At 50.2% G+C, this 24,640-nt stretch overlaps 2 protein-coding genes across 4 annotated transcripts; both read right to left on the bottom strand.

Annotated features, from left to right (window-relative positions):
* Positions 1-591: 591 nt before the first annotated feature.
* Tert (telomerase reverse transcriptase) lies at positions 592-21,690 on the bottom strand. Of its 3 annotated transcripts, none has more exons than XM_041632147.1 (16): positions 21,399-21,690; positions 19,981-21,313; positions 15,566-15,761; positions 14,342-14,522; positions 13,522-13,701; positions 12,817-12,975; positions 11,032-11,166; positions 10,224-10,309; positions 8,680-8,793; positions 8,326-8,397; positions 6,693-6,881; positions 3,548-3,674; positions 3,025-3,086; positions 1,786-1,910; positions 1,468-1,605; positions 592-956 (listed from the first exon to the last, which is right to left on the bottom strand). In XM_041632147.1, exons 1-16 carry the CDS (start codon positions 21,615-21,617, stop codon positions 853-855), a joined length of 3,420 nt encoding a protein of 1,139 aa, XP_041488081.1. In that variant the 5' UTR covers positions 21,618-21,690; the 3' UTR covers positions 592-852. The 3 variants fall into 3 exon arrangements, 2 of the variants coding, with proteins under 2 accessions (XP_041488081.1, XP_041488082.1); XM_041632148.1 differs by having other exon boundaries at positions 19,981-21,298; XR_005972341.1 differs by lacking the exons at positions 592-956; positions 1,468-1,605 and having other exon boundaries at positions 1,832-1,910; positions 3,548-3,634.
* Positions 21,691-21,980: 290 nt separating this feature from the next.
* Positions 21,981-22,575, bottom strand: LOC121433699 (ATP synthase F(0) complex subunit C2, mitochondrial-like). Its single transcript, XM_041632208.1, has one exon. It carries the CDS (start codon positions 22,548-22,550, stop codon positions 22,128-22,130), a length of 423 nt encoding a protein of 140 aa, XP_041488142.1. The 5' UTR covers positions 22,551-22,575; the 3' UTR covers positions 21,981-22,127.
* Positions 22,576-24,640: the final 2,065 nt, after the last annotated feature.

Raw genomic sequence — 24,640 nt, 5'->3', positions numbered from 1 at the left:
AGTTGCCTTGGTCATGGTGTTTTATCACAGCAATAGAAAAGTAACTAAACATGCAGTCACTTGAATTTGGAATATATTTAGGCTGCAATTTAGGTTATTGGCTCAAAGCCGTGTCTTCCTCTCTGAGACACTCTGACTCCATTGGGAAAGGCTCCATGGTTAGATATAAAAAGACATCAGGTCCAGCACCTCACATCTGTCCACATCGTCCCAGCGCACCCATGCACCTTCTACCTCCTTTTGATGTTGGTAGCTGGGGGATCCCTGCCACTAAAAAGGGTGGGATCTGCTTCCTGGAGGGCATCAGGAAGGAAATCAAGTCCACCAGAGAAACAAGGACAAACTCCCATACTACCATCATGACACAGATCTTTGGGAGGGCAACCTAGCCTCACAACAGTAATGTGGGACTCCCCTCTGTATGCTGCGAACACCATTGGTTAATAAAAAACTGTCTTGGGCCTGCGCAGGGAATAGAGGTAGGCAGGGAAAACTCATCTGAATGCTGGGAGAAAAAAAGTCAGAGTGAGAGAGAAACCATGGAGCCCCGCTGGAGACAGACACCAGAACTTTAGCTGGTAAGCCACAGCCATGTGGCCATACATAGATTAATAGAAATGGGTTAAATTAATATGTAATTCATATGTAAGAGTTAGCTAATAAGAAGCTAGAGCTAATGGGTCAAGTAGTGATTTAATTAATACAGTCTCTACATGCTTATTTAGGGGCTAAGCCACCGGGAACCAACAAGTGACTCTCTCCTCCCACACAACAGGCCAGTCCCTCTTGTGACGTGAATCCATAAGAGGAGAGGCGAAAGTGCCCATGTTCATCCAGCTGAAGGAAGCGGACTTAGTCCAAAATGGTCTCAAAGTCTGTGCTTAGGGCTGGGTCAGCTGCGGCCTTGAGGATAGCCATTGTCGCTGCAGGGAGCTTCTGGCACAGCTGTTTCTGGGCTGCAACAGAGGACGTGTTTGAATTTCTTTCCAAAGAGGTGAGGTAGTCCCTTAGCCTACCTGGGTCAAGTCCTGGCCACGTGTCCCACCCAGGAACACAGCACCACCGCTACACTGGGCACACAAGGACTACAAGAGTGGCAGTATGGAAACAGATGCACCACAGAAACCTCAGCATCCCTCCCTGCATCTAGAAAGCAGCAGAGCAGAGGAGGGGGTGAGGGGACCACGTAGGGAACAGAAGGTTCCTGAGAGTGAAACATGTCATCCCATGGGCCTCTAGGGGGGTAAGAGGCAGAGTCAGAACAGAGGGAGCAGGCAGGCAAAAGTAGGAAGATGTGGTCTAGAAGCCCAGCTTCACTCTCCCCCCCCCCCTCGCCCAGGGCTGCCCCAGCAGGCTCCTCCCCTGGCAAATGGAGACGGGCTTGGCATCTACAGTCTGCCTTTGGGTTCAACTAGGCACTCGGTGTTCAAGGGTAGATTTGGGGGTCATTTGGAGGACCTCACTTACCGGCCCTGAGAGGTCCCAGGAGACACCTGTAGACAGCAGAATGACCAGCCAGCTTGATCAGGAAGGCTTGGTAGCAGAGCCAACGTGCAGCTTCAAGAGGAAATAAGCCAGAGGCTCCCTTGGCCCCTAGTGTCGCTCCTGGGGGAGCAGACGGAGGGTCAAGAACCATGGGCCACAGACCCTCACGCCCTCCGATAGGCTCTCCACACCCTTCTGACCTGCTAGACCCAGGAACGATGATCAGCAACACTAGCGCCCGAGTGAGGGCAGGATATCCAGCCCCTGCACAAGAATGCTGGCCCTGGTCTATCCACGCACCTGCATTCTTGACCTTCAGGACAGAGTAGCAGCAGGATGCTGAGCTGGCGATGATGCCCAGAAAGAATGCGGGGTTCTTCCTAACATGCTGGTCAAAGGGAAGCTGAAGCACGCATGCATGGAACCTGGGAAGGAGCCACAATGGCAGGGAAGGGCCCTTGGTGAGTATGTACATGCGTGTACACATGAATGAGCTCTTGTCTGTGCATACATGTGAACTGCACACACACATTTATGTGCACCACATGCACAGAACCATGTACAGATGAACTACGTATGAACACTCAGCATGTGTGTGTGTGCACACGTCTTCATACGGGTATACCGTCATATAACTAGTCTCTTCCCAGGTGCCTCATGCATGTCACCTCACATCACAGCAAGGGTAAATTGCTTGACTTTGAAATTGTGCTCAGTGTTCCACAGCACAAGTTTTTTCCTACACTCAGCTCCAGTGACCCGGGAGGTTACTTAGGAGGAGGCCAGACCCACAGTGGCATAAATCTGGCCTGTGGTTGGTGTGGCCATCTGTCAACTCCAGGCAGAACTCTGGCCTCTGCTACAACCCATGCAGCAGCCCTCCTTTCATGAGTCACAGGAAGCCAATCCCACCTGTACTGGAGACTTCAGAAGAAAGCTGTGGTTAGGTAGAGGATGCCATGTGGTCTGGCCTAACAAACCTGACTTAGGTGAGGACATTTCACTACTTGAAACCTGGGAATGGATTCCACTGATCGGCCACCAGTCCCAGGTCTCAGGACCAACCAAGGACAAGACTATTGCAGAAGAACAAACCATGGCTGCTTTAGGCTATGTCCTTGTCATGCCTTGTCATGCAAGACTGGGGACACTCAGCAATAGATCTGATTCTCTGGTTTCTGGAGCTCTGGATCCCCCTGCTTCTCTTTCCCATCCTATGCCTTCTGGGGTGCTTTCTTGGGGGGCTCTTTACCCCAGCTTCCCCTCCTGTTTCAAGCCTGTTAGTCACAGGCTCTGATCAGCACCTAAGGTCACATAGGTTCCGGTACAGGGAGACCAGAAGAGGTTCTCATCTGACAAATACAGAGCTGTGTAGAGACTCGGCTGAGCGCTGCTTTTTCCTGACCCCATGTTAGTATGCCACCCAATCTGGGGAGCAACTAGCCAGCTCTAACTTAAACTTGAAAGCCCCAGCAGACAGCATGGCTGGCATTTCTGGTCTGTGGCTCCCTCTAGTGGTGGCAAAGACCCATGACTCACCTGTAGGCCTGCAGCAGGAAGATCTTGTAAACATTGATGCAGACTGTCTGCAGGCTGTTCACCTGGAGTCCCAAGAGAAAGAGAAATATCAGCAACGTCCCTCAGATCACAAATGAACACTTCCTGTGTGAGGAACCCAGGAAATCCAGCCAGGGGAGGAAGCAGGAGGGAGCAGGGGCCAAAGCTTACCACAGCGGCCCCTTCCAAACAGAGAACTCAGCAGCAATGTGAGAGTCCAAGGTCAAGGCCAGGATCCAAAAAATCCTCTCTGTGTGTGTACTGATGGTAGTATTGTCAAGTGATAGAGATGAGCAGGGTAGATGCTCAGGGGACATACAGATGTCCACGTGCTCTTCACACACACACACACACACACACACACACACACACACACAGGCACGCGTGAGCACGCACACACATGCACGGTTACCCTCGACACACACCTCTCCCTGCACGTGCCTCCACACAAAGAACAGGACCTGCACAAGGGATCCACAGATGACATGGCTGCCCATCTGCTTACCTGCAAGTCTAGAAACAGACTGTGACACTTCAGCTGCAAAACAGCTAAGAGCTTGTGCCGCATGTTCCTCCCGGGCTTGAAGGTGCGCTGGAAGGTGAGGCTGGTCTTAATTGAGGTCTGGGCGTAACTGCAGCACAAAGATATCCTGCCTGTGTGACTCCCACATCAACCCCTCTTCTGAGAGACCAGCACTGATGCCCTTCCACCCCCTGTCCCTCTCTGCTACACACTGAGGGCTGTGACAGGGATGGACCTTCACACAGGGAACACATTCCAGCTCTTGGTACATGCTCACAGCACCACATGAAGCCCTGGACAACCAAACCTAGCCAGATCTAGTGAACAACATCCGTTTTATCCAAGCTTAGCATCACCAGACATCTTTGCTCATCAGAGGCAAATAAGAGCCGTCAAAAACCCATGGTTTAGAAGGAAACAAATCATACAGGAAATCACAAAACCCTGTGCTTCTTGAAGTTGCTCAGTCTGACAGAGCACCTTCCCAGTACAGGGCTGTGAAGGAAGCAGAACACTGCCTTCAGCCAGACCTCGGCGGCAGCAAACAGTAAGGAAATGCCTACGATAGTGTCAAACCACTTGCAGACTGCAGGGTGCTTCTTGGCCACCTTGGAAAATAAAATTACAAGATGGCGCATATAGGACAGAAGGCAAGGGGTGGTCCCTTCTTGCCATCCAAAGACCTTGTGTCATTCTCAGAGATGTATACTGGTAACAGGCAGGCACGGTTACTTCTGTTAAGCTTCTTTAAAAGATTTTTGTTGGGGCTGGAGAGATGGCTCAGTGGTTAAGAGCATTGCCTGCTCTTCCAAAGGTCCTGAGTTCAATTCCCAGCAACCACATGGTGGCTCACAACCATCTGTAAAGAGGTTTGGCGCCCTCTTCTGGCCTTCAGGCATACAGACAGAATATTGTATACATAAGAAATAAATAAATATTTAAAAAAAAGATTTTTGTTTTTACGCATTTGAGTGTATGCCTGTACATGCAGATGGAGGCCAGAGGAAGGGGTGTTCTGCTCTTCCAAATCCCATGTTATTTCCTTGAAACAAGATCTCTCACTGAATCTGGAGGTAGCCTGACAACCAGCAAGCCACTGTGACCAGCTTTTCCCATCTGCACCTACAGTGTTGGGGATACAGGTGCCTGTAACCACCATGGCTTTTTATGTGGGTTTCGGGGTTCTGAGCTGAGATCCTCATTCTTACACAGAGATACTCTTAATGCAAGTTACCTCCCCAGTCCTACTCATACCTTCTATGGGCAGCACAATTAATAAAAGAACCCAGAGGCAGAAACTGGGGTTCAACCTGAAGGTCAGAAAAGCAGAACAGCCAGCCACTGGCTCTTACCTCTACTTCAGTATGAAATGGTGATCCTGCCTCCAGTAATCTCAGACTGAGACTGTGTATGAGAGTGGTCTCCTCCCATTTTGTATTCCTCTCTAGTGCTGGGATTAAAGGCGTGCACCACTATCACTTGGCTTCTATGGCAAACTAGTGTGGCTCCCGGGGTTAAAGGTGTGTGTCACCACTGCCTGGTCTGTGCGGCTGGGCGGTGTGGCTGTTTCACTCTCTGAACTTCAGGCAAGTTTTATTTATTAAAATACAAATGAAGTATTGCTACATCTACACAGACTTTTGAACCCTTTGATGTTGAAATGGGGTTTCTGCCATTAAATACTGTTTGAAAATGTGGTCTCTACAGCAGAAGAAGGCTGCTGCTTGTGTTCCAAAGCATCTTCTGTGCCACTGCTTAGGTCAAAGGGCAAGACAAACCAGCCTCGCCATCGTAAAGGTTCAAGTCAAATCTTTGGTAGTCTCCGATTTTTTTTTTTTTTTAGGAGAGACACAAAGATGTAAAATTGCTAGGGAAAATGAATGCATGTTCTAAAGACCACAGTACCATCGAGTGCCACTTTCTGGAGATGCTGCCTTAGCCTGACTGAATCAAAGCGTGGGTGAACATGTGTAGAGTCTGAGCACACACTAAATCACTTTATGAGGGCTTAAGCAGCATAGACTATTATCCACGGGGGTCTTGCACCAATTCCCTCACAGATCCTAAGATCCACTGCACAATTCTGGGGACACACCTACATGGCTGTGTTCTACATTGCAGCGTTCTGTTGATTCTCTTCACGCTTCACATGTGAGCTATGGTTTGGGGAGAAGAAGTTCCTACCAGTATGTTTTCCCTTAGGGTGTTGCTAGTCACTCTGGCTGACCTCTAGACACGTTGTCCCTGGCTCAGACGGAAGGATCCTCAGCTCAGCTGAGCACACCCAAACTGCAGCCTCATTGGTGAGCTCACAGCTGCCCTGGTCTATGTGTCAGAGTCGTCTCTGATTCCCGCTGTCCAGGGCCAGCCTGGATTCCCAAAAGGGTGTGCTTTCTCTGCTTTTAGCAGTATGTTCAGAAGGGAGATGCTGTTTTGATTGCTTTACCCATTACTCATGACACTGAGGAGCCCAGGCCTGTGCGCAGCAGATATGGGCACCTGCACAGATGGCTTATCTGCACCCAACTCTTCCCTTACGGTGTGAACTTCCAAAGAGTGCTATGGAGACAGGAGAGTTTGGATTCGAGCTCAGGACAGCTGTCAACACGATGACAGCCTTGTCCGTCTCCTGCCACAATCCTCATACTTTCACTCATAAAAGAAGAAGTCCGGATAATTTCACCTATTTCCATCTCAAATCTGTCATATCTACACTAAAGCTGGGTTGTGAGCTCCTGGTAGGTGGAGACCAAGCACCTCCTCCCACAAGCACCTTATACCTCCTACAGAGAAGGAACTCCATGGTCTCTAGGAGACTTGAGACAAGGCTGAAGATGTTCTCACATTGCCCTGTCCATCTCCAGGCAGAAAGGGAACACCTTACGGCCTCTATCACTTCAGGCCTCGTGGTTACTTGTGTCCAGAAGCAGGAAACAATGTGGAGAACCCCACAGCATCCACTGCCCCCATGAGCTCATGGCTCCTCAACAGGAGACAGAACGGAGCACCCACAGCATCCCCTGCCCCCATGAGCTCATGGCTCCTCAACAGGAGACAGAACGGAGCACCCACAGCATCCCCTGCCCCCATGAGATCATGGCTCCTCAACGTGGCCAGGTGTGCTTACCTGGTGTAGTCACACAACACCTCCAGAGTCTGCGTGTCCAGCAGTAAGCCACACCAGGGAAACAGGCAGCAAGCAGGCAGCTGGTGTGGAGCTGCACTGTCCAGGGTACCAGTCTCCATGGGGAAGTTCACCATTGTCTTCTGTAAGTTTATGGTGCAGCCATACTCAGGAATGCCGTGGACCAGGGCCCTGGTAAGAGAGGGAACATAGGTGTTCTGGGACCAGAGAGAGCGGGTCCTTGAGGGTACCCTAATGGAACGTCAGGCACAGTCTTGCTCTGGAAATGTAGCCTAGCTCCTGTCTTCTGTGTAAGAAATAGAACAATAGGGCCAGCTCAGAACAAAATAGGCGGGCATCAAACAGGTAGGAAGAATCACATGACTCTCTGATGGTCATATCTTAGCATCCACGTAGCAAGGCATCTTCTCCCTATGACCCCAAAAGCCTGCTTTCTTGTTGCTACTTTGAGGTATCTACAGGCTCCAAAGCTACAGAGAAACCCTGTCTTGAAAAAACAAAACAAAACAAAAAGTTGTCAGGAATGGCTGTTGTGGTGGTTTGAATAGGTATGGCCCTCATGTGTTTGATGCTTGGCCCATAGGGAGTGGCACTATTAGGAGGTGTGGCCTTGTTGGAGGAAGCTGTCACTGGAGCCAGGCTTTGAGGTCTCCTATTCTCAAGCTGTGCCTACTGTGGTACAGTTTACTTCCTGTTGCCTGCAGATCCAGATGCAGAACTCTCAGCTACATCTCCAGCACCACGTCTGATTGCCATGTTTTCACCATGATGATAATGGACTAAACCCCTGAAACTGTAAACCGGCCTCATAAGACTTGCTGTTGTGAGTCTGGGAGCCTACAATGGGTCTGACCTAGGCCCTCTGCATGTGTGTGACAACCGTGTAGGTTGGTCTCTTAGGAAGGCTTCTAACAGTGAGAGCAGGACCTCTCCCTGGCACTTAGCTGGTTTTTGCTAACTTGTTCCCCATGCTGGATTACCTGGTCCTGTTTCAACCTGATGCGCCAGGCTTTGTGCAGGACCATGGTGAGGCCTGTTCCCTTTCCAAATGCAGATGGAGGACTGGATGGGGGGAGGGTAGATGAGAAAGAGGACCGGAGGAAAGAAGGGAGGGAGAAATGGCTGGTATGTAAAATAAATAAAAACAATTAAATTAATAAAAAAGAGTTGCTGTGGTCATGGTGTCTCTTCATGGCAACAGAAAGCCTAACCAAGACAGCTGTGGTCACATCTCCCAGAAGGGCTTAGTGCCTCAGGCCTCTGCAAACAGCCCTTCTGTGGGCTCAGTTGGGGGGGGGGGCATGGGAGTTACTGTCTGTTGTCTCATCTGAAGACTTTCCAAACACTGGCATTAGCCTGGTCCCTCACCACACTGCGTCCTCGGTGAGACCAAGCTGGACCAGCCATGGGTGCCATACTGTCTTCCTTGGTGCTGCAGGTGTCCCGTGCCTGGCTGCATAGGTAAGATGTCCCTGCCACTCAGTAGAGGTGACACCAGGTCTTGGTGACAACACGAGCTCCAGGCAAGCGGAATTACAGACCAGTTAAATGTGCTGCCTCAGCCACACACTCACCGTGATAATAACAGCAGAAACCTGGGCATGACGGTCCCTACCTGAGGAAGGCTTTTGCCTGGACCAGGTGGGGTGTCACCAATAGAAAGTCATCCACAAAGCGTAAAAGCAGCCTAAAATGAGACATATTGACAGGCTTTACATAGAATCCACCTGTAAAGGATCCAACCTAAAACACTTTAAATATGGGAACGCACAAAGACAAAACAAAGTGATAAAACAGCTTTATTGTCTTCCTGACAGAAATAGCCCTGGGGCATGTCACAGCTTTTCGGCAATTGCCTTTACATCTTGGACACGAACTGTAGCACCCACCCAGTGAGCTGTAAACACGACATGTACAGCTATGTCAACTCATGACCCGGACCCTTGGAGGGGTAAAAGGAAGCATTTACCCGTCCTGCTGCACCTCCGCAAAAAGCTTGTTCTCCATGTCTCCGAAACACAGGCTGAAGAGCAGGGTGGACAGGCTGGAGCCCTGGGGGATGCCCTGGCACTGGACATAGCACCTGGGAGGGGGGTGGTTAAGGTCAGAAGCAGCAGCCGTGTGGGCTTATGCTCACGTTTGACAAATCCCCATGTGTAAATATGGACGCAGACATACATGAACATACACAGACACCCTTCTGGAGACATGCTCAAAGACTACATAAAAACAGTATTATCTACTACTGTCAGACCTAAAAGGACACCAAATTAAGTACTGCCCTTATCTCTCCCATCCCCCACTCTTATTATAACCTGGGTGGTGGGGACTACATCCCCATTCACTGAATCCAGGCTTTTCTCAAGTTTTAAATTTTTAACAAGAATGATAAGCAATCAGGCTCTTGAACTGAATATGTATCTGAGACAATTAGTAACAGGTTGTTACTGCAGGAACATTCCAGGGGTAACCATTTCTTCACAGAACACATAATGGCACCCTTCAATCAAACATACATGTGGGTTCTGGCAGGGGTGGGTGCCTTCACATGATCAGGACAGGAAACTCACCAAGGGAACCCGTATGTGAGAAGAGTTGGGATGAGCTGACCTTTAACCCCTAGAACTGGCTCAGTCCCCTCTGCTGGAGTAACTGTCAGGAAGCTCTCCAGCACAGCGCACACAGATCTGACTGTTCAGTTTATCAGGCTGACCCACACGAGGACTAAGTTACCTACCACGTGGACAGACTCACAAACCTGTGCTCAGTATCTATCAGGACTCAGGAGCACCCTTTGTTGTGTTTGTGAAAATACACCCAGTTGCAGCTTGTGGTCTCCTAGTATGCACATTTAACATTTCCAATCACATCCTAATACATATCGTGACTTCTGATGATCAGACATTTCTTCTCCTACCTGACATCATCTCTAATAGACCAGGGTGTGAGCCTGGAATCCCATTCTGACTGGCACTCACCGTGTGCTCCTATGAGTCCAGTAAAAAGGAGCTTTGGGTGCAGAAGGTCCAAGCAAATGCTCAAACACTCAACCTCACATCTAATCCAGACACACAAGGCAGGTCTTTGCGGGCTGATGATTTGTTAGGCAGCTCCAGCAGAGCCAGTCTCACGGGAGTCTCAGGGGGACCCAGCCACGGACACTGCATTCTCTTTGTTGATGCTACACATGTCCTGCACCTGGCAGCACAGGTGAGGTGCCCCTGCCACTTTGTCAAAATGACAACAGGAGCTACAAGCATACAAAATTTTTAACTTCAATGGGGCCAAGCTTAGCCAGGAGCTCCCAAGGCCTTATGGGTAGGCAGCCCTGTGGCCCAGCCAGCAGAGGGCAAGAAAATTCTACAAAGGGAAGTGGGGAGGAAGGAATGAGGTGGAGGCAGCCGGTCAGATAAACTGTAGCCAGTTAGCGGGCACCCTTCTCAGCAGTCAGGATGGCCTCTACCTACCTTTACCAGCCCAGCCTCTGCCCACTTGCCCCATGCCTGTGCCCACCTGCCGCCAATCTTCATGATGCTGTCACGCACAAAGTGCTGGAAGAAGTCGAACAGGTTGCGGTCGGTCTCATTCAGAGAGAAGTTCTAGAAAACCAGACACAGGTAGACGGACGGGTGTGAGCATGCGGAATATTGCAGCAGGTTGCTACCAGATGCCCCTTCAAGACTGAGCATTCAGGGTAAAGTGGGGTGGGGGCAGGGCCAAGTGTCCCTGTATGACTAGGCTGAATCTGACTCAAGGTGACGGGGGTACGTAACTTACAGAGCAGTGATGTAACCTCGTATGTCCTTACAGCACTAGGTCTGGAAACTCGCAGCTCACCCAGTACCCCGAGGAGCCAAAAGAAAACCATCCAAAGCACTCAGTGAGCGTGGCTGCTCCAAAGGTGGAGTATGTACAAAGAAGGTTCTTTAAGAACCACCAACTTGTGGGAAGAGATCTCCTGTGTGTGGCATTGGGAAACACTGCTTCTGACACAATGGACCAAGACGAGGACCACAGAACAAGGCCAACTTGTCCACCCAAAGCAGGTGAACTGTCTTATGGTCTCAAGGTCAAAACTGAGGGAGGAGATATTTTTACCAGCTCACTAATGAGTCAGCTGGATTATGGGGGACAGAAGGGTAGAAAGGACACTTTAAAGCAAGAGTCTTAGCATGCCCACCTTAGCAGCTACTGGGGGGCCTTGGTCATGTCATGGGACTGCCACCAGGAAGAGTGGCCTTGGTCATGGGAACTCTCCACCAAGGAGCATGTTGGTCACATTCCTGCACTGAAACAAACAGCAAAGTAGGAAAAGCCCTACCAGGTGTGGCCCACGAGTGGGAAGCCTGAGGACCTGCTCAATGACAACTGAGTTCCTCAGTGCGCTGGCATCTGACTCCTGCAGATGTGTCACGAACTTGTCCATGTATGGCTGGAAGTCAGACATGGCAGAAACCTGCAGCAAAGAAGTCAATACTTGAGGGGAACCAGAGGGGACATGGTTTTCTGGCCGGGACAGGCTCAGTACAGTTGAACAATACAACAATGTATGTAGGGTCACTCCATCGTAGAGTCTTGTAAGGAAAAGAGAGAATCTAGCATCCCAGCAGGAAGAGTCACAGAAACAGCAGGTTTGACCACAGTCAGCTTTCCACAGGGCAGATACCCCCATAATGCTGTAGTTACTGACAATCACAACACAAGCAGCACCCAGACTTCTCCACAGAGGCAGTGTGCAGACAGGAGGAAGAGCTGTCAGGAATAGGGAGGAGATGACATTTCCTGCAATAGACTCTCTAGGACGCCTGCTTTTTATCCAGTGGTCACCAAGGCCCATGTCTCCAGACAGGATGTCACTGGAGGAATACAGCACCATCTACAGACAGCACAGGGACAATTCCAAGCCTGCCAGGGGTGAAGCATCGGAGACGGGAACACTGGAGTCTCTAAGTAACCTTGGCTGTCCTCAAACTTGTCATACTTCTGTTTCATACTCTCGTATGTTGAGACTGCACATTGGTGTTGAATCTTAAAACTTCCCATGTTAGGTTGCATGTGTGAATATGGTCAAAATGCATTATATACACATATAAAGTTGTCATAATGAAACCCATTATTATGCACATTTAACATACAATAGCACAAAATAAACAAGAAGCCCATGTGCCAAGTGGGTTTGCTGTAGTGCCAGGAGAAAAGCCACCCAGAGTAGTTAAAGTACAAGAACTAACCTAGGAAAGAATAGCAAGATATATAGAAAATGTCTGCATTTCCAAAATAATTAAGTAACATGCTTCTAAAGAACCAAGAGGTTATCAAAAATTGCAATTAATAAACAAAAAAGATTTGAACTGAATAACGAACTGGCAAAACGCCAGAATGTGTACGGCACTACTGAGGGCTCTCAGAGAGAAATATGTAACTTCAGGTATTTACTTGGGGTTGGTGCAATGGCTTAGTAAGTGAAGACACCTACCACCAAACCTAGTGACTTAAGTTCTATTCCCAGATCCACATAGTGGAAAATTAGCTCCTACACATTGTCCTGTAACCTCTACAGAGGCACCATAATGGTTGCTCTGGCCAGAGCAGGGAAGGGATCAGTTGGGTGTAGTGATTACAAATATGCCCTTGGTGCAGAAGCTCACGGCCATTGCACATACCACACACGTAGAGTTAAACGTTTGCCTGTGAGTCTTGTGTGTCCTACATACAGGGGAAGGAAGCCACCTTGCGCCTCTTCCAAACCAAAACTCTGTGCTAATTCCTCCCCCTTTAAACCTGCAGACCCCACCTGTTACTGAAAAGGACATTGGATGTACAAATCAACAAGCTGTTCCAGAGCAAGGGAGGATAGCTGCAGATAGCTCCTGGAAGGGGAAGCTCCACTGGGAGTCCCATAGAGGGAGGCAGGATGGGGTCAGACAAATGATCGTTGGCGCCATGGACACCCAAACCATAGACACGTCATCGTATGAACTTGCCAGAAATGCGAACCTATCACAGCCTCAGCTGTGTTACTGACAGATTCCAGATATCTATGGTATGAGAAGGCCCGTGCCACCATCATGCTCTCAGCATAGATAAGAGTTCACTATGATGTTACCTCTCTCCTGAAGGACTTATGGACTTGGCCTTGGCGATTTCTTTGAACCACTGCATACTGGCGGACACAGTACATGTTCTCTGGGTGTCTGATCATATTGGCGACAACCTCCATGAGCTTGTCCTGGGGAATGGCATCAAATGCTCCCGTCACATCTGCCTGCGGAACACACGTGAGCACTATTAAGCATGGTTGGGTCCAGGCCTAGGGATCCTACTGGCTCTGCTCTTGGTGTCTGGGTTCTAACTGCCTTTAAGCAAACCTGCAGGAGAAAGATACTCCATGCTCCTGTACCAGCCTAGCTGCCCATGCTCATCCTACAAATTTCCCATTCCAGACAAAGGACCCTGGGGCATACCCCAGATACTGCAGCATCCAGCATCCAGGTCCTGGTGGTAGAATCAACCTTGGTTGGCTACTTCTCTGAATGGGACCCATCGACCAATAGGATTCTCCTACAGGGTGCATCCCAGAAGAGTTGGAATATACTGTGCAGGGAATGCGTATTGAGCTCATGGATGTTCTGGGAGCTGGCTATCCCGGAAGAATGGGGTGCCCCTGCATCTTTGGTCTACATATGGTAACAGGCCAATACTCTCACCAGCTTAAGCCTACAATAGGGTCACCCAGTGTTGGCTGCTCCGAGGACGTCCCTACAGCCACGCCATGAGAGCAAATGTGATAGACAGGAGTACCAATGCCTACCTTAACAAAGTACATCCTGGGTGCCCAGCCCAGAGTGCGTGTGCGCAGCACGAAGGTCCGCCAGGTCCTGTAGACGTCATTCAGGCCCAGGACAGAAGCCCCCAGGAGGTTAGGATGCTTTGTCCGTTCATAGTTGAGCACGCTGAATAGCGTCTTGAGACGGTGGGTGAAATCCTGGGCCTGTGCAGAAGACACATGAGAAAGGGACTTGACAGATTCTCTCAGACCACCCTGATTTCTTAGAATAGACTCCTGAAGCCCAGAGTCCTAGAAGACCTCTCCCACTAAGTCACTTGACTGCATTTGGGCCTGCCCCAATCTGTTCTCACCCACTATCAAGGCAGGTCCAGAGACGCGTCCTCTGGGCTGGGGTCAGGCTCAGGATCGCTGGCACTCACAAAGGTCCCCCACGGAGCTGAGGCCTCAATAGCTTCACTTTATCCTCTGGGGCATTACCAATGACAAAGTCACCCCACATACCTTACACAGCTACTGGGAGGAGTCAGAGCTTTTACGGATATCCAGCTATGGGGAAGGAGGCAGCTGCCTGCTGGTTACTGTGGCCCCTAGTATCAAGGCCAAACAGTGTCTACTCTACTTAGCAGGATCCCTGAGGTACCTCCAAGGTTTGTGTCCCAAGTCCTCTGCTCTTGAGGTCATCTCCCTTCTCTAGGTCCTTCCCACATGCTGAGTTTTTGGACTCAGGAACAACCAGTTCTTTGTCTTCCCTCTTCTGTTTACGCAGGGCAAAGAACTTCATGAGCCCTCACGGAGCCAGAGTGCAGGCTGCACCAGCAGTAAAGGAGCCAAGCGCGCTCACCTGTTTCTCTTTGTCAAGGACTCTGGGGCCCATGCTGTAACCCATATTCACAATGGGCCGGAGACCACTGGTCTTGGGGATGAAACGCAGTCTGTATATGGGCGTGACCGGCCAGGCCTCCTGGTATTGCCTGACCTCCTCTCGTGACAGCTCCTGCAGCTGCACTCTCTTGAGGTGCTGCCTGTTACAGAGAGCATTGTGGAGTTATGATGTGAGCATGTGGGACATGCAAGAGACACATTCCATCGGGGTGGTTAGAAACTTGGGTCATTTGACACCTGGCCATGCTATGGGGCTACATCCAGAATCATAGCAACCCACAACAACCAAACAACCCACAGGATTGTCCGGGCAGAGCATAGCAACCCTCAACAATCAGACAACCCACGGAACTGTCTGGGCAGAGTACATGGCATGTAGCCTGTGTTGGTACCTGGGACGTCTGGTCCCACAGTCTGCCCTCAGTGTTCCTTTCTTGGGTGGTTCCATTGACCAGGACACTTTTGAAGCAATCTGCTGCACTGTATGGATATCCTGGCTTAGACACAGGTGTGAAAAAAAAACCCAAAACACCCCTGCCCGCCCCAGGTATGTGTGTGCCAAAGTGTTCAGGAAGCCGTGTGCTGGCTAAGGATCCCACAAGCACAGTGGGTGGTGTGTAATACATAGCTACGGCTGGACCTTGGGGCCTCATGAAACATGGCGCTGGGTGGTAGTGGTGCACACCTTTAATCCCAGTGCTCAGGAGGCGGAGACGATCTCAAGGCCAGCCTGGTCTACAGAGCAAGCTTCAGAACAGCCAGAGGTACCCAGAGAAACCTTGGTTAACGTGGTAATCTGCTCTCTGCAGGCCTTGCCTGGCCTCTACTCTGCCTCTTCAGACTGGACAGCAAATCCCAGCTCAATAAGCAAAGAACCTTAGCCACTCAGAGCCCCTGCCAGCTCTTGGAGTGGACCCTTGAGGTTCCCCACTGAGGAGGCTCCTCATAGGTGCCTCCTTCAGGGGTGAACAGAAGGTGAACCCATCTGACCTACGAACCAAACAGGCAGCTGTTCTGTTTGGTATGAATTCCTCCCTCTTTAGGGACCCTATAGATGGTGCGAACCCAACTTTTGATCTAACAGCCCAGAAAGCAGGCTCCCCAGTCCATGACTACATGGAGTCTACGCCCTGAAGGTCCATTGTGAATAGCAGACACTGATAACAGAGACGTGGTGTGGTACCTCACTCCAATGCTCTGCAGTTTGCTCCACACACTCTTACGGTAGAAGAAGAGCTGGTTCTTCTGGAATGTAGTTTCTGTGATGTAAAAGAATGACCTGAGCAGCTCTACCACGTATGTGTCCATCAGCCAGAATAGGAACGTGGCCAGGATCCTTTCCCTCGTACGGTGTTCTGCGGCAGGGATGCAGTTGTTTCCTGAAAGTAGTAGATACTCAATACTCATGACTCAGCCCAGACTCATAAGGTCCAGCATTGAAGCCCCAAAATGAGCCCAAGAGGTGTAGCTCTGGGCATGCTGGGTTCTAATAAAATAGATCAATAAATTAGTTCAACGTTTTTTGGATGTGATTTATTTTTTATTTTATTTTTATTTTTATTTTTTTAGCATGTTGTACACTAAAGTTCCCTGACAAAGCCGTGTTGGTGTCAGGACCCTACAGGCTTGCTGACTAGAGGCAGGACCCTACAGGCTTGCTGACTAGAGGTGTGTGACTGCTGACTGAGAGAGAAATGCTCTGAGCTATCTTTTCCTCCCGCAACCTCTGAATCTGACCTAGCACTGCTGTGTCTATCCAGTGAATCTTTTGTGATGGGTGGACTCAGCAGACCCTAGCTTCTGCCAACTCTAAAGCTAAGAATGTCTTCAGATAGGGGCTAGGGATGTGGCTTAGCTGGAAAAGTGCGTGCTATAAAGGCGTGAAAACTGACTTCTATTGTGTGGTGACCTGTACTTGTAATCCCAGCGCTCTGGAGGCGAAGACAGATGGATACTATCTGAAATACTGACTCCAGGTGAATGAAGATGCCACCTGATGTCAACATTGAGACTCCACACACACGCACAGGCAATCTTCAGTGGGTGCTGGGGCTGTGATTGTGATCCTGGGTCACACACTCCCCGCACTGACAGCAGTGCCGTTCAGAGAACAGACGGCTCTTACTGTCAAACTGGACATGGGTCAGGAGAGCTGTCCCTCCCGAGGGCCTCTGAGGATCACTCTGTACGTCTCCAGACACAGTGGGGCCTGCTTTATCCGGATAAAGGTGGGTTTACCAGCTGTGATAAACATAAAGGAAACTTGGGAAGAAGAATAAGAATCCCAAAGGAGGCACAAGATAGGAGACAGAATGAACAGAGAAAGAAGACGTCAGGGGCTGGAGAGACACCTCAGTGGTCAAGAGCACTGACTGCTCTTGCAGAGGTTCCCAGCAACCACAAGGTAACTCCTGTAACTCCAGTTCCGGGAGATCTGACGCCCTCATCTGGTCTGCTCCAGGGCGCCAGGCGGGCAGAGTGTACCTATACATAAAATAACCGCTAGAAATAGGGTTAGACTAAATACGCAGTGATCTTAAAAAACAAGACTGGCTCGATGGTGGTGGTGCACGCCTTTAATCCCAACACGAGGGAGGCAAAGGCAGGCAGATCTCTGTGAGTTTGAGGCCAGCCTGGTCTACAAGAGCTACTTCCAGGACAGGCTTCAAAGCTACAAAGAAACCCTATCTTGAAAAACAAAAAACAAAAAAACAAAAAACAAAACAAAACAAAAAAACCCCAAAAGAACAAGAATGATGTTTAACTTGGGTGTAGAGAGACTGAAGGCAGAATTAAGTCAGCAGAGACAGAAGAAGTTGTGGGAGCCCCGCTCTGGCAGCAATCAGCAGGGGTTACCTGGGAGGGGGCGTGAGGTTAAAGGAAATGGCAGATTGAGAGACACAGAGACAGAAAACATAGGATAGCCTGGGAGAACTGAAGGTGAATACCAACCAGCCCTGAGTTTATTTCTCAGTCAGCATATACACTAATTACAAGCAAAAGTGCAGGACAACCTGCTAACCTCCTCCCTGCACTGTCCTTGAGAGGAAGCTCAAGTGGAGGAGGGGGTGTCTCATCAGGCAGCTTCTAACCTCTAAGAGGAGTGCCTCCAGCTGGCCTACCCCAGCCTAAATCTTAATAGAATAATGTAATCTTTCATCTGGGCAAAAATGCTCTTTCTTATGGGCTCTCTCAGACATTTCTCACAGCCCTCAAGGTTGCAGGTGGAGCAGGAAAGCTTGAACTCAAATGACTTCTAAGTCAGAATTGACTCCAGATGGAAACTGAGTCACACATGGCTACCACAGGAAGTTGCTGGAGATGCTGACCAGAGATCGACTGAGTTAAGGCTCAGATGTCAGGTGACCACTGGCCACGAACGGCGCACAGAACTTCTTACCACTCTAAGGTAAAACAGAACGAAAACACAGGCAGCAGCAAGGAGATGCACTTTACAGCTGTTCCGACAGCAAGACGTGGGGGTGGGGTGGGGTACAGCAACACTGGCTGCTTTTTCAGGGAACTGGGGTTTGGTTCCCAGCATTCCCATGGTGGCTCTCATCTGTAACTCTGGCTCAAGGGAACGCAGGGCTCTCTTCCGGCTTCTGTAGGTACTTGACATTCAAGTGATACAGAGACAGACAAGTACCCCCCCCCCCACACACACACACATCATTTTAAAACTAATGAACGCGAACTGGAAATACTAGGAGCCGCACATTCCGGCACATTTCTTCCTGAAGGAGAGGAAGCCAGCCAGTTCAGCTTTCCAGCTAAGTGACCACTGTCCAACTGGTATAGCAATGTCTAAAAAAACTCACTTGCGTGCTATGGAAAAGATCCATTTGAACTGCAAAAATGTGAAATGTTTAAAAGCAAAACTTAAAGGATGAAAAAAGACATAATAGGGAAAAACCAAAAGCAAACTCAGTTCAGTCAGTTTGAGTTGACAAACTCAGCTACTGGGCATGGTTTACACACCTGAGATCCTACTTCTCCCGAAGCTGAGGCAGGAAGGGCAGCCTGAGCAACTTAGCAAAAACCTATCTCACAAAACAAAACAAAACAAAACAAAACTTCACATTTAAAGAAAAAAAAATCACTAGAGACGAGATATCCTGGCAATCAGATTCGCTAATCAGAAAAATAGAAAATCCTGCTGGGTGTGGTGGCACACCCTTTAATGCCTGCACTCCTGAGGGGTAACAGTTCAAGGTCAGTCTTGTCTACAAATAAATAAATAAAATCTTATAACTAGTACATAACAATATTGCATGTAAATACCACCAGAACAAGAAAAAATAAGCCTACTTGTCCAGTCAGAGACGGAGGTATCCATCCCTCTTCTTTGTCACGGCCTGGAAAGGGTGTGGATATGACGTAGTGAACACAAAAACCTCAGCACTCAGAAATACAATGAACTTGTGCAGAAGTGCACGCTTCCAGCACCTTTAAATAGCTGGTATTACACAGACTATTCTACACGAGAGTTCAAGATCAATTCAAAAGGAACATTCAAAATATTTCACACAAAGCCGGGCGATGGTGGCGCACGCCTTTAATCCCAGCACTCGGGAGGCAGAGACAGGCAGATCTCTGTGAGTTCAAGGCCAGCCTGGTCTACAACAGCTAGTTCCAGGACAGGCTCCAAAGCCACAGAGAAACCCTGTCTCAAAAAACCAAAAAAAAAAAAAAAGGTGAAAAAAATATTTCACACATTTAGAATTTAAAAATTCCTATGTAATAAATACATAAAAAAATAAAACAAAAAAAACAAAAGCAATGGGAGGTCGAAAATGCCTTCAAATCACTGATAGAAAAATTACCATCTATGGCAGCACTAGGTGCAGCTAAGGCAGCGTCCAGAGGGAAGTGTATAGCCAAAGACCCAACCTATGATGACAGAAAACAACAAACTGAAGAGACAAAGGTGGGCCAACCTCAACATTAAACCAGGCAAGGGAAGCCACAGGGGTCCTGGCTCTACAAACTCCGAGGTCACACAAACAGTCCCCTTCCCACAGCAGGCCCGGTTCTCCTTGCTCGGGCGCCTTCACATAAGATGGAACAGGGATCTTCACTGTAGGGAAGTCTTTCTTTTATTTGTCTCCCAGCCACCCTTCCCCTTCGTGGACTGAGGAGCTGCACAGTTAAAGCTTAAGCATGCATCTGGTTCACTGGGTGAACCAGGAGAACCCTTAAACCTTAGGAGCCTGGCTTCCTACCAGGACAAATGGGTTCCCGGGCTGACCTGCCGTTGTTATTGGCGAGGCACTGTTCCACAAGGGGATCGCCAATAACCTGTAGGAGCTCTCTCTAGAGCGTCTTCTCACCAGGTGCCAGTATTTCCATCCACTATGCACCCCTCCTGCGCATCTGTTCCCCGGTGTCCCCAGCACTGAGAACCTGCCCCAGGTCTTGAACAAGAATCTTGGCTAGCACAAACGGGGCCGGAGGGAGCTTGGAGTCGGAGGCCATCAGATGGAACTTACCCAACCACTGACTGCATAAAGCCACGGCACCGCGGCGGACTCCTGACACTCATTGTCTCCCTTTTCTGGACCCCTGCTGCATTCAGTAGAGGCCAGCCCTGCTCACCTGGATTGCTGCGAAGCCAGGGGCAGTTCTCCACTTTCATTTTCCACATCAGCTCCTGCAGCGAGAGTTTGCCGTACTTCCCCAAGGAGATGAATTGCTTCACTTTCTTCAAGAAGCGGCGCTTGTTGTGCCTCGTACCCCAGAGACCTGAAGGCACCAGCTTTCGGATGCAGGCCCGCAGAAAACCATATACCTGCCAGGGACTGCTGTGTAGGCGGAGCAAATTAATGAGGTGCGGTGGGCTGGTGTTCAAGGCACCTGCCACCTGGTGGGCTGCTGTCCGAAACCTACAATGCGACCTGAGGAGTCTGACATATGAGCACTTTGCATGGTTCACAAGCAGCTGCTGGAATAGGGGCCGCATCTGCCAGTAGCGCCTCGGCAGGCGGCGTGTCCGGCGTTGTGGTCCTGATGTTTGAGGCCTGGAGCCTAGAAAGATGATCTCCACCAGTCTCCTGGCTCCACTCAAGCTAGGCTGGAGGTTGTTGAGTAGAAATGAGGGGTTCAGCTTCTCTGGGCCACCTCCACTGGAGTAGAGGAAGCGTTTGGTCTCAGTAAAAGGTTGGGACTGAAAGGCATTTTTGCATAGCTGTGACTGCAGGTCTGTGGAACTGCACTTGTTCTCACAGAACACTGATCCAGAGAGACTCAGGCCAGGTGCCTTTCCTCTGGAAGACAAATTTCCCTTGGTAGCTCTGCTAGTAGGCACTGCGGGGAACTGGGCAGGCCTTGGCACCCGTGTTTTGTCTGATGGGGTTGGAACCGCCTGCTTGTCGGGTCCCTTCTCCCGTCTCAGGGCCAGATTGCACCTGGCCTTCTTGGATGAAGGCACACTTCTATCGGTGTTGCTCAGACTCCGCTTCACGACTCGAGATGGCAAGGCCAAGGGTTTCCATGCTTCCTGGTAACTGCTGTTCCTGACCCGGTGTGTGGATCCAAGATGGGTTAAATTTCTGCCCGCGGGTCGTGTGGGCCAGTATCTGGGGGGCACTGAGGGCCAGGTATCCGTGGGGCTATCGATTTGGTACAGGGGTGAGCCGCAAACCTGGTAGGCACAGGTCGGGGGCACCAGCAGGTAGAGCGCACAGCGGGTCAGAAGGTAGACCAGCAGGTCGTCGCCCACTCGGCTCAGCAGAAGCATCCATGCACGACTGATGCGCAGGGTGTCAGTCACCGAGTTGGGCAAGTAGCTTTGCACGCTGGTTGTGAAGGCCACAGGGGCCCCGCCTTGGGTCCCGCTAAGCAGCGAGAAGCCAAAAGCCAGCACGTTTCTCTCGCCGCGCTCACAGAGTCTCTGCACGACCCTGGCCACCAGCTCCTTCAGAGATGACACCTGGTAAGGAGAAGAGGTCTTGACACGTCCGATGTACTCCCGGCTCTCCGCCCCCAACCCACGGGGATCCCACCCGGAGGCCCACCTGGTGGAAGGAAAGGTCAGCAGGTGGAGGCTGCGAGCCCCAGGGCACACACACTAGGCACTGGGCCACCAAAGTGCGGAAGGCCTTTGGATCCCCAGGTTGCACAAGTCGCCTGCCCTCAGTTCCCAGGCGCCGCACGAAGGTTGCCAGCGGCCACACCTCGCGGTACCGGCTGCGCAGCAGAGCGCGCACAGTCCGGCAACGGCGCGCGCGGGGCATCGCGCTCAAGGTCCGGCCCGGCCTCCCACGTGCGGGAACTTCGATCTAGGGTTGTGCACAGAAAACATCAGGATACTGGCCATTGAAAGCCCGCGGGGGATAAAGGCGGGGTCGGGACGGAGGAAGGGGCGGGATCCAAGCCTAGCGGAAGGGGCGGGGTTGCACCAATAACACTTTTTTGTCGGTGGTCCCCCAGTTGGCGCTTAGGGACTACCGACCAGTCTTGTTCCTCCAGTGGAGTTCATTGTGCGGAAAATGTAACCCGAGTTCAGTGGTTGCGGGGAGTAACAGAGAGAGCGCGGTCACGAAGGTTGCCCTCCACAGAAACCTTCTCGGTCCCCTTTTCTTTTTTTTTTTTTTTTCTTATTAGTACAGTATTTATTTGTCTTCTCTCTGTCAAACCCTGAGCCAATCACTTTCCCCAGACTTCCTGGGGAGGTACAGGAAAAGGAACATACAGGGCAGACGGGACACAAAAGAACTACGGGAGGTGAAGTGGAGATAGCTGCGTCACATGGCGAAGAGGATGAGAAAGGCCACCATTAGACAAAAGAGCCCTATGGCCTCCGAGAGGGCAAAGCCCAGAATGGCGTAGGAGAAGAGCTGTTGCTTCAGAGAAGGGTTCCTGGCATAACCAATGATGAGGCTCCCAAAAACAGTTCCAATCCCAGCCCCAGAGCCAGCCACCCCAACAGTAGCAGCCCCAGCCCCAATGAACTTGGCGGCTGTGTCGATGTCCCTGGAAATGACACTGGTTTGGAAGCTGCGGCTAGGGACGAGTGAGGTCAAAGGACGAGGGACTGCTAAGCTGCTGAGGGCCTCATCTCTCCGTGTCTGTGGGTTCAGCTCCACTGCAGACAGAGGACGGCTCAGACGCTGAGAGGTGCTCCTGACCAAGGAGCGGGTGGAGATGAACCTGGAACAGGCATACATTTTCAGGGGTGAGGGGCCAAGGCAAGAGAGCTGCTCCCAGGGTAGAGAAGATAGAGAGGGGCCTCGGTCCCCTTTTCGCTCTGAGCTTGGGATCCCAGGTGGTCTAGATTGGGGCGGGGTCGCAAGCAAAGACGCCTGTCCTTGACAGCCTGAGAATTCGGTACTGGCAGTGGGTGGTGGCAGTTGGTGTTCTTTCTAGTCAGGTTTCACAATTACCGCCGGAATTCGACTGTACAGGTTCTTAAATCTTTATTGTGGTCCTACCATAAGCTCAGCTCCCAGATAGGTTCCGTTAACAGCCACCACCAAAGGAGGAGGACCAGGTGAAGCTGTGTGTCCACTTTTCTTACTGTCACAGCGGCCTTCACCCCAGGGTCCAGAGCTACGGATCTTCTCCCACTCTCGACCTCAGGACAGCAATCCTTCTAACCGGAGACTTGCAGCTTTAACAGTACTTGCCAGCGCGCGAGAGGAGTTGGGGGTCTGGCAGCGTGCTATGGGTAGGGGACATAAGTCGTGACAATACCCAGAGTCGTAGCTAGGAGCTGGGAAATAGGGAATCTGTGGTCTTCACAGTAGCTCAATTTGGCAAACACTGAAATGCTAACAAATCTAACCTTTGGTGCCTTCAGCTTTCTGAGGAAATTGCTTCTATCCACCGATCTAGCATTTGAACAGGCCTCAAGCCCTCCCGACAGACGCTTTTTCATATTTACTCCCTTGTAGGAGGTCTGCAGCCTTGTAAATGCTCAGGATTACAGGTGTTATTTTAGAAGTCCATTTAGTGGGCGTCAGCTTCTTTGAGGGGGTGTTTTTGGAGGTCTGCCAGGTATTGCTACTTAGGAGATTTGGGACTGAACTGAGAAATTTGTGCCAACAAAGAAGTGGTTCCCCAAAGAAACCAGCATTGAAAACAGATTGAAAAATTAGAATATAGCTGGGCACGATGGTGCATCATTGTAATCCTGGCTCTTGGGAGGTAGAGGCAGGAGGATGAGGGGACATTCAAAATCAGGCCAGCTGCACTGTGAGTTTAAGGTCCACTTGTGTGAAGTAAGACCCTGCCTCAAAAAACAAAGAGGAGGAATGTGGGTAGCATGTGCTGACATGAAACCCTGGGTTCAAGCCCCAGAAAACCAAAGCAGAAAATACGTGTAGAAACTGTCCGTGAGCTATGATGGAACCAGTGGGCACACAGAGAGCATACCTGTAGCAGGCCTGCTTTAGAAAGCTGTTCTTACAGACAATAGGCCAGACAGAGGTTCTTTGGGGAGGGCTGCACCCCAGGAACTATCCCAGAGACAGCAGGTGGTAGAGGTTAGACCCTGCAGGAAAGAGGCAGAGGAGAGGACCCCTAGTGTCCCTACCCACATAGGGATAAGAGTCTCTGTAGGAAATCCCTGGGGCCTGTCCTGCTCTCCCACTGGATTGTCAGCATCCAGAATCCCGCCAAGGCTCTGGATGTGACGCTAAGCTGCTGTAGCTTGCCAGGTTCAGACGTCAAGGGAACACTGGTTTGCTTCTTAGGGGTCAAGATGGGAACATGAGAACAGTAATCTTCATTTACATAGTTTGTCACCGGCACTGCAATTTCATACCTATTATTGATTTGATCAACACCCAGCAGTTTAGAAAGTATGTGAATGAATGCCACCGTGCACTTTTATAGGCCAGAGGCAGGTGATTCCCTGACATCACAGACAGCAGAACCTCGAAGAGAGTACGTACTGGTTCTGGACTTGGGAGCCCTGACACTGACCAACTTGGTCTCTTCTTGGGATATGTTACCTTGTTCTGTTTCCTCGGTGCCACCTTAATCCATGCGGACACTACTCCCATCTCTGTTTGCTTCATCCTGCACATTAAACTGCCTATGAAAACCAATAAAAAGTACTTAGGGCACAAAAATCTCTTTGAATGTCGTTATTTAATCCCCATAGCTTGGCAAACAGAGCTCAGTTCTTTTTTTACATCTTTGGATTTTCGAGACCTTGAAAGTTATTTGATGAAATTCAAGAAAATAGTAAGATAAACTCATCCACTTGGACTTGGAAAGGTTGTACTTGCTTATGGAATTAAGTTTCTTAATT

Source organism: Microtus oregoni, unplaced genomic scaffold (genome assembly GCF_018167655.1).
Source record: "Microtus oregoni isolate MIOR12 unplaced genomic scaffold, Mior012 000040F_ref0000088, whole genome shotgun sequence".
In the NCBI taxonomy this organism is placed as follows: Eukaryota; Metazoa; Chordata; class Mammalia; order Rodentia; family Cricetidae; genus Microtus; species Microtus oregoni.
The sequence above is the reverse complement of the archived record's forward strand: the minus strand, read 5'-3'. Positions and strand labels throughout refer to the sequence as shown.

Bases quoted from the DNA above. Each gene is read 5' to 3' on its own strand.
- Tert (XM_041632147.1), bottom strand. From the start codon at position 21,617: ATGCCCCGCGCGCGCCGTTGCCGGACTGTGCGCGCTCTGCTGCGCAGC. The intron at 10,310-11,031 runs GTAGGGCTTTTC...CTGGTTTTCTAG, and splicing joins CCACTCGTGGGCCACACCTG to AACTTCTCTCTGAATGAGAC. The intron at 8,794-10,223 runs GTGGGCACAGGC...CCCCCCTCCCAG, and splicing joins ATCATGAAGATTGGCGGCAG to GTGCTATGTCCAGTGCCAGG.
- LOC121433699 (XM_041632208.1), bottom strand. From the start codon at position 22,550: ATGTATGCCTGTTCCAGGTTCATCTCCACCCGCTCCTTGGTCAGGAGC.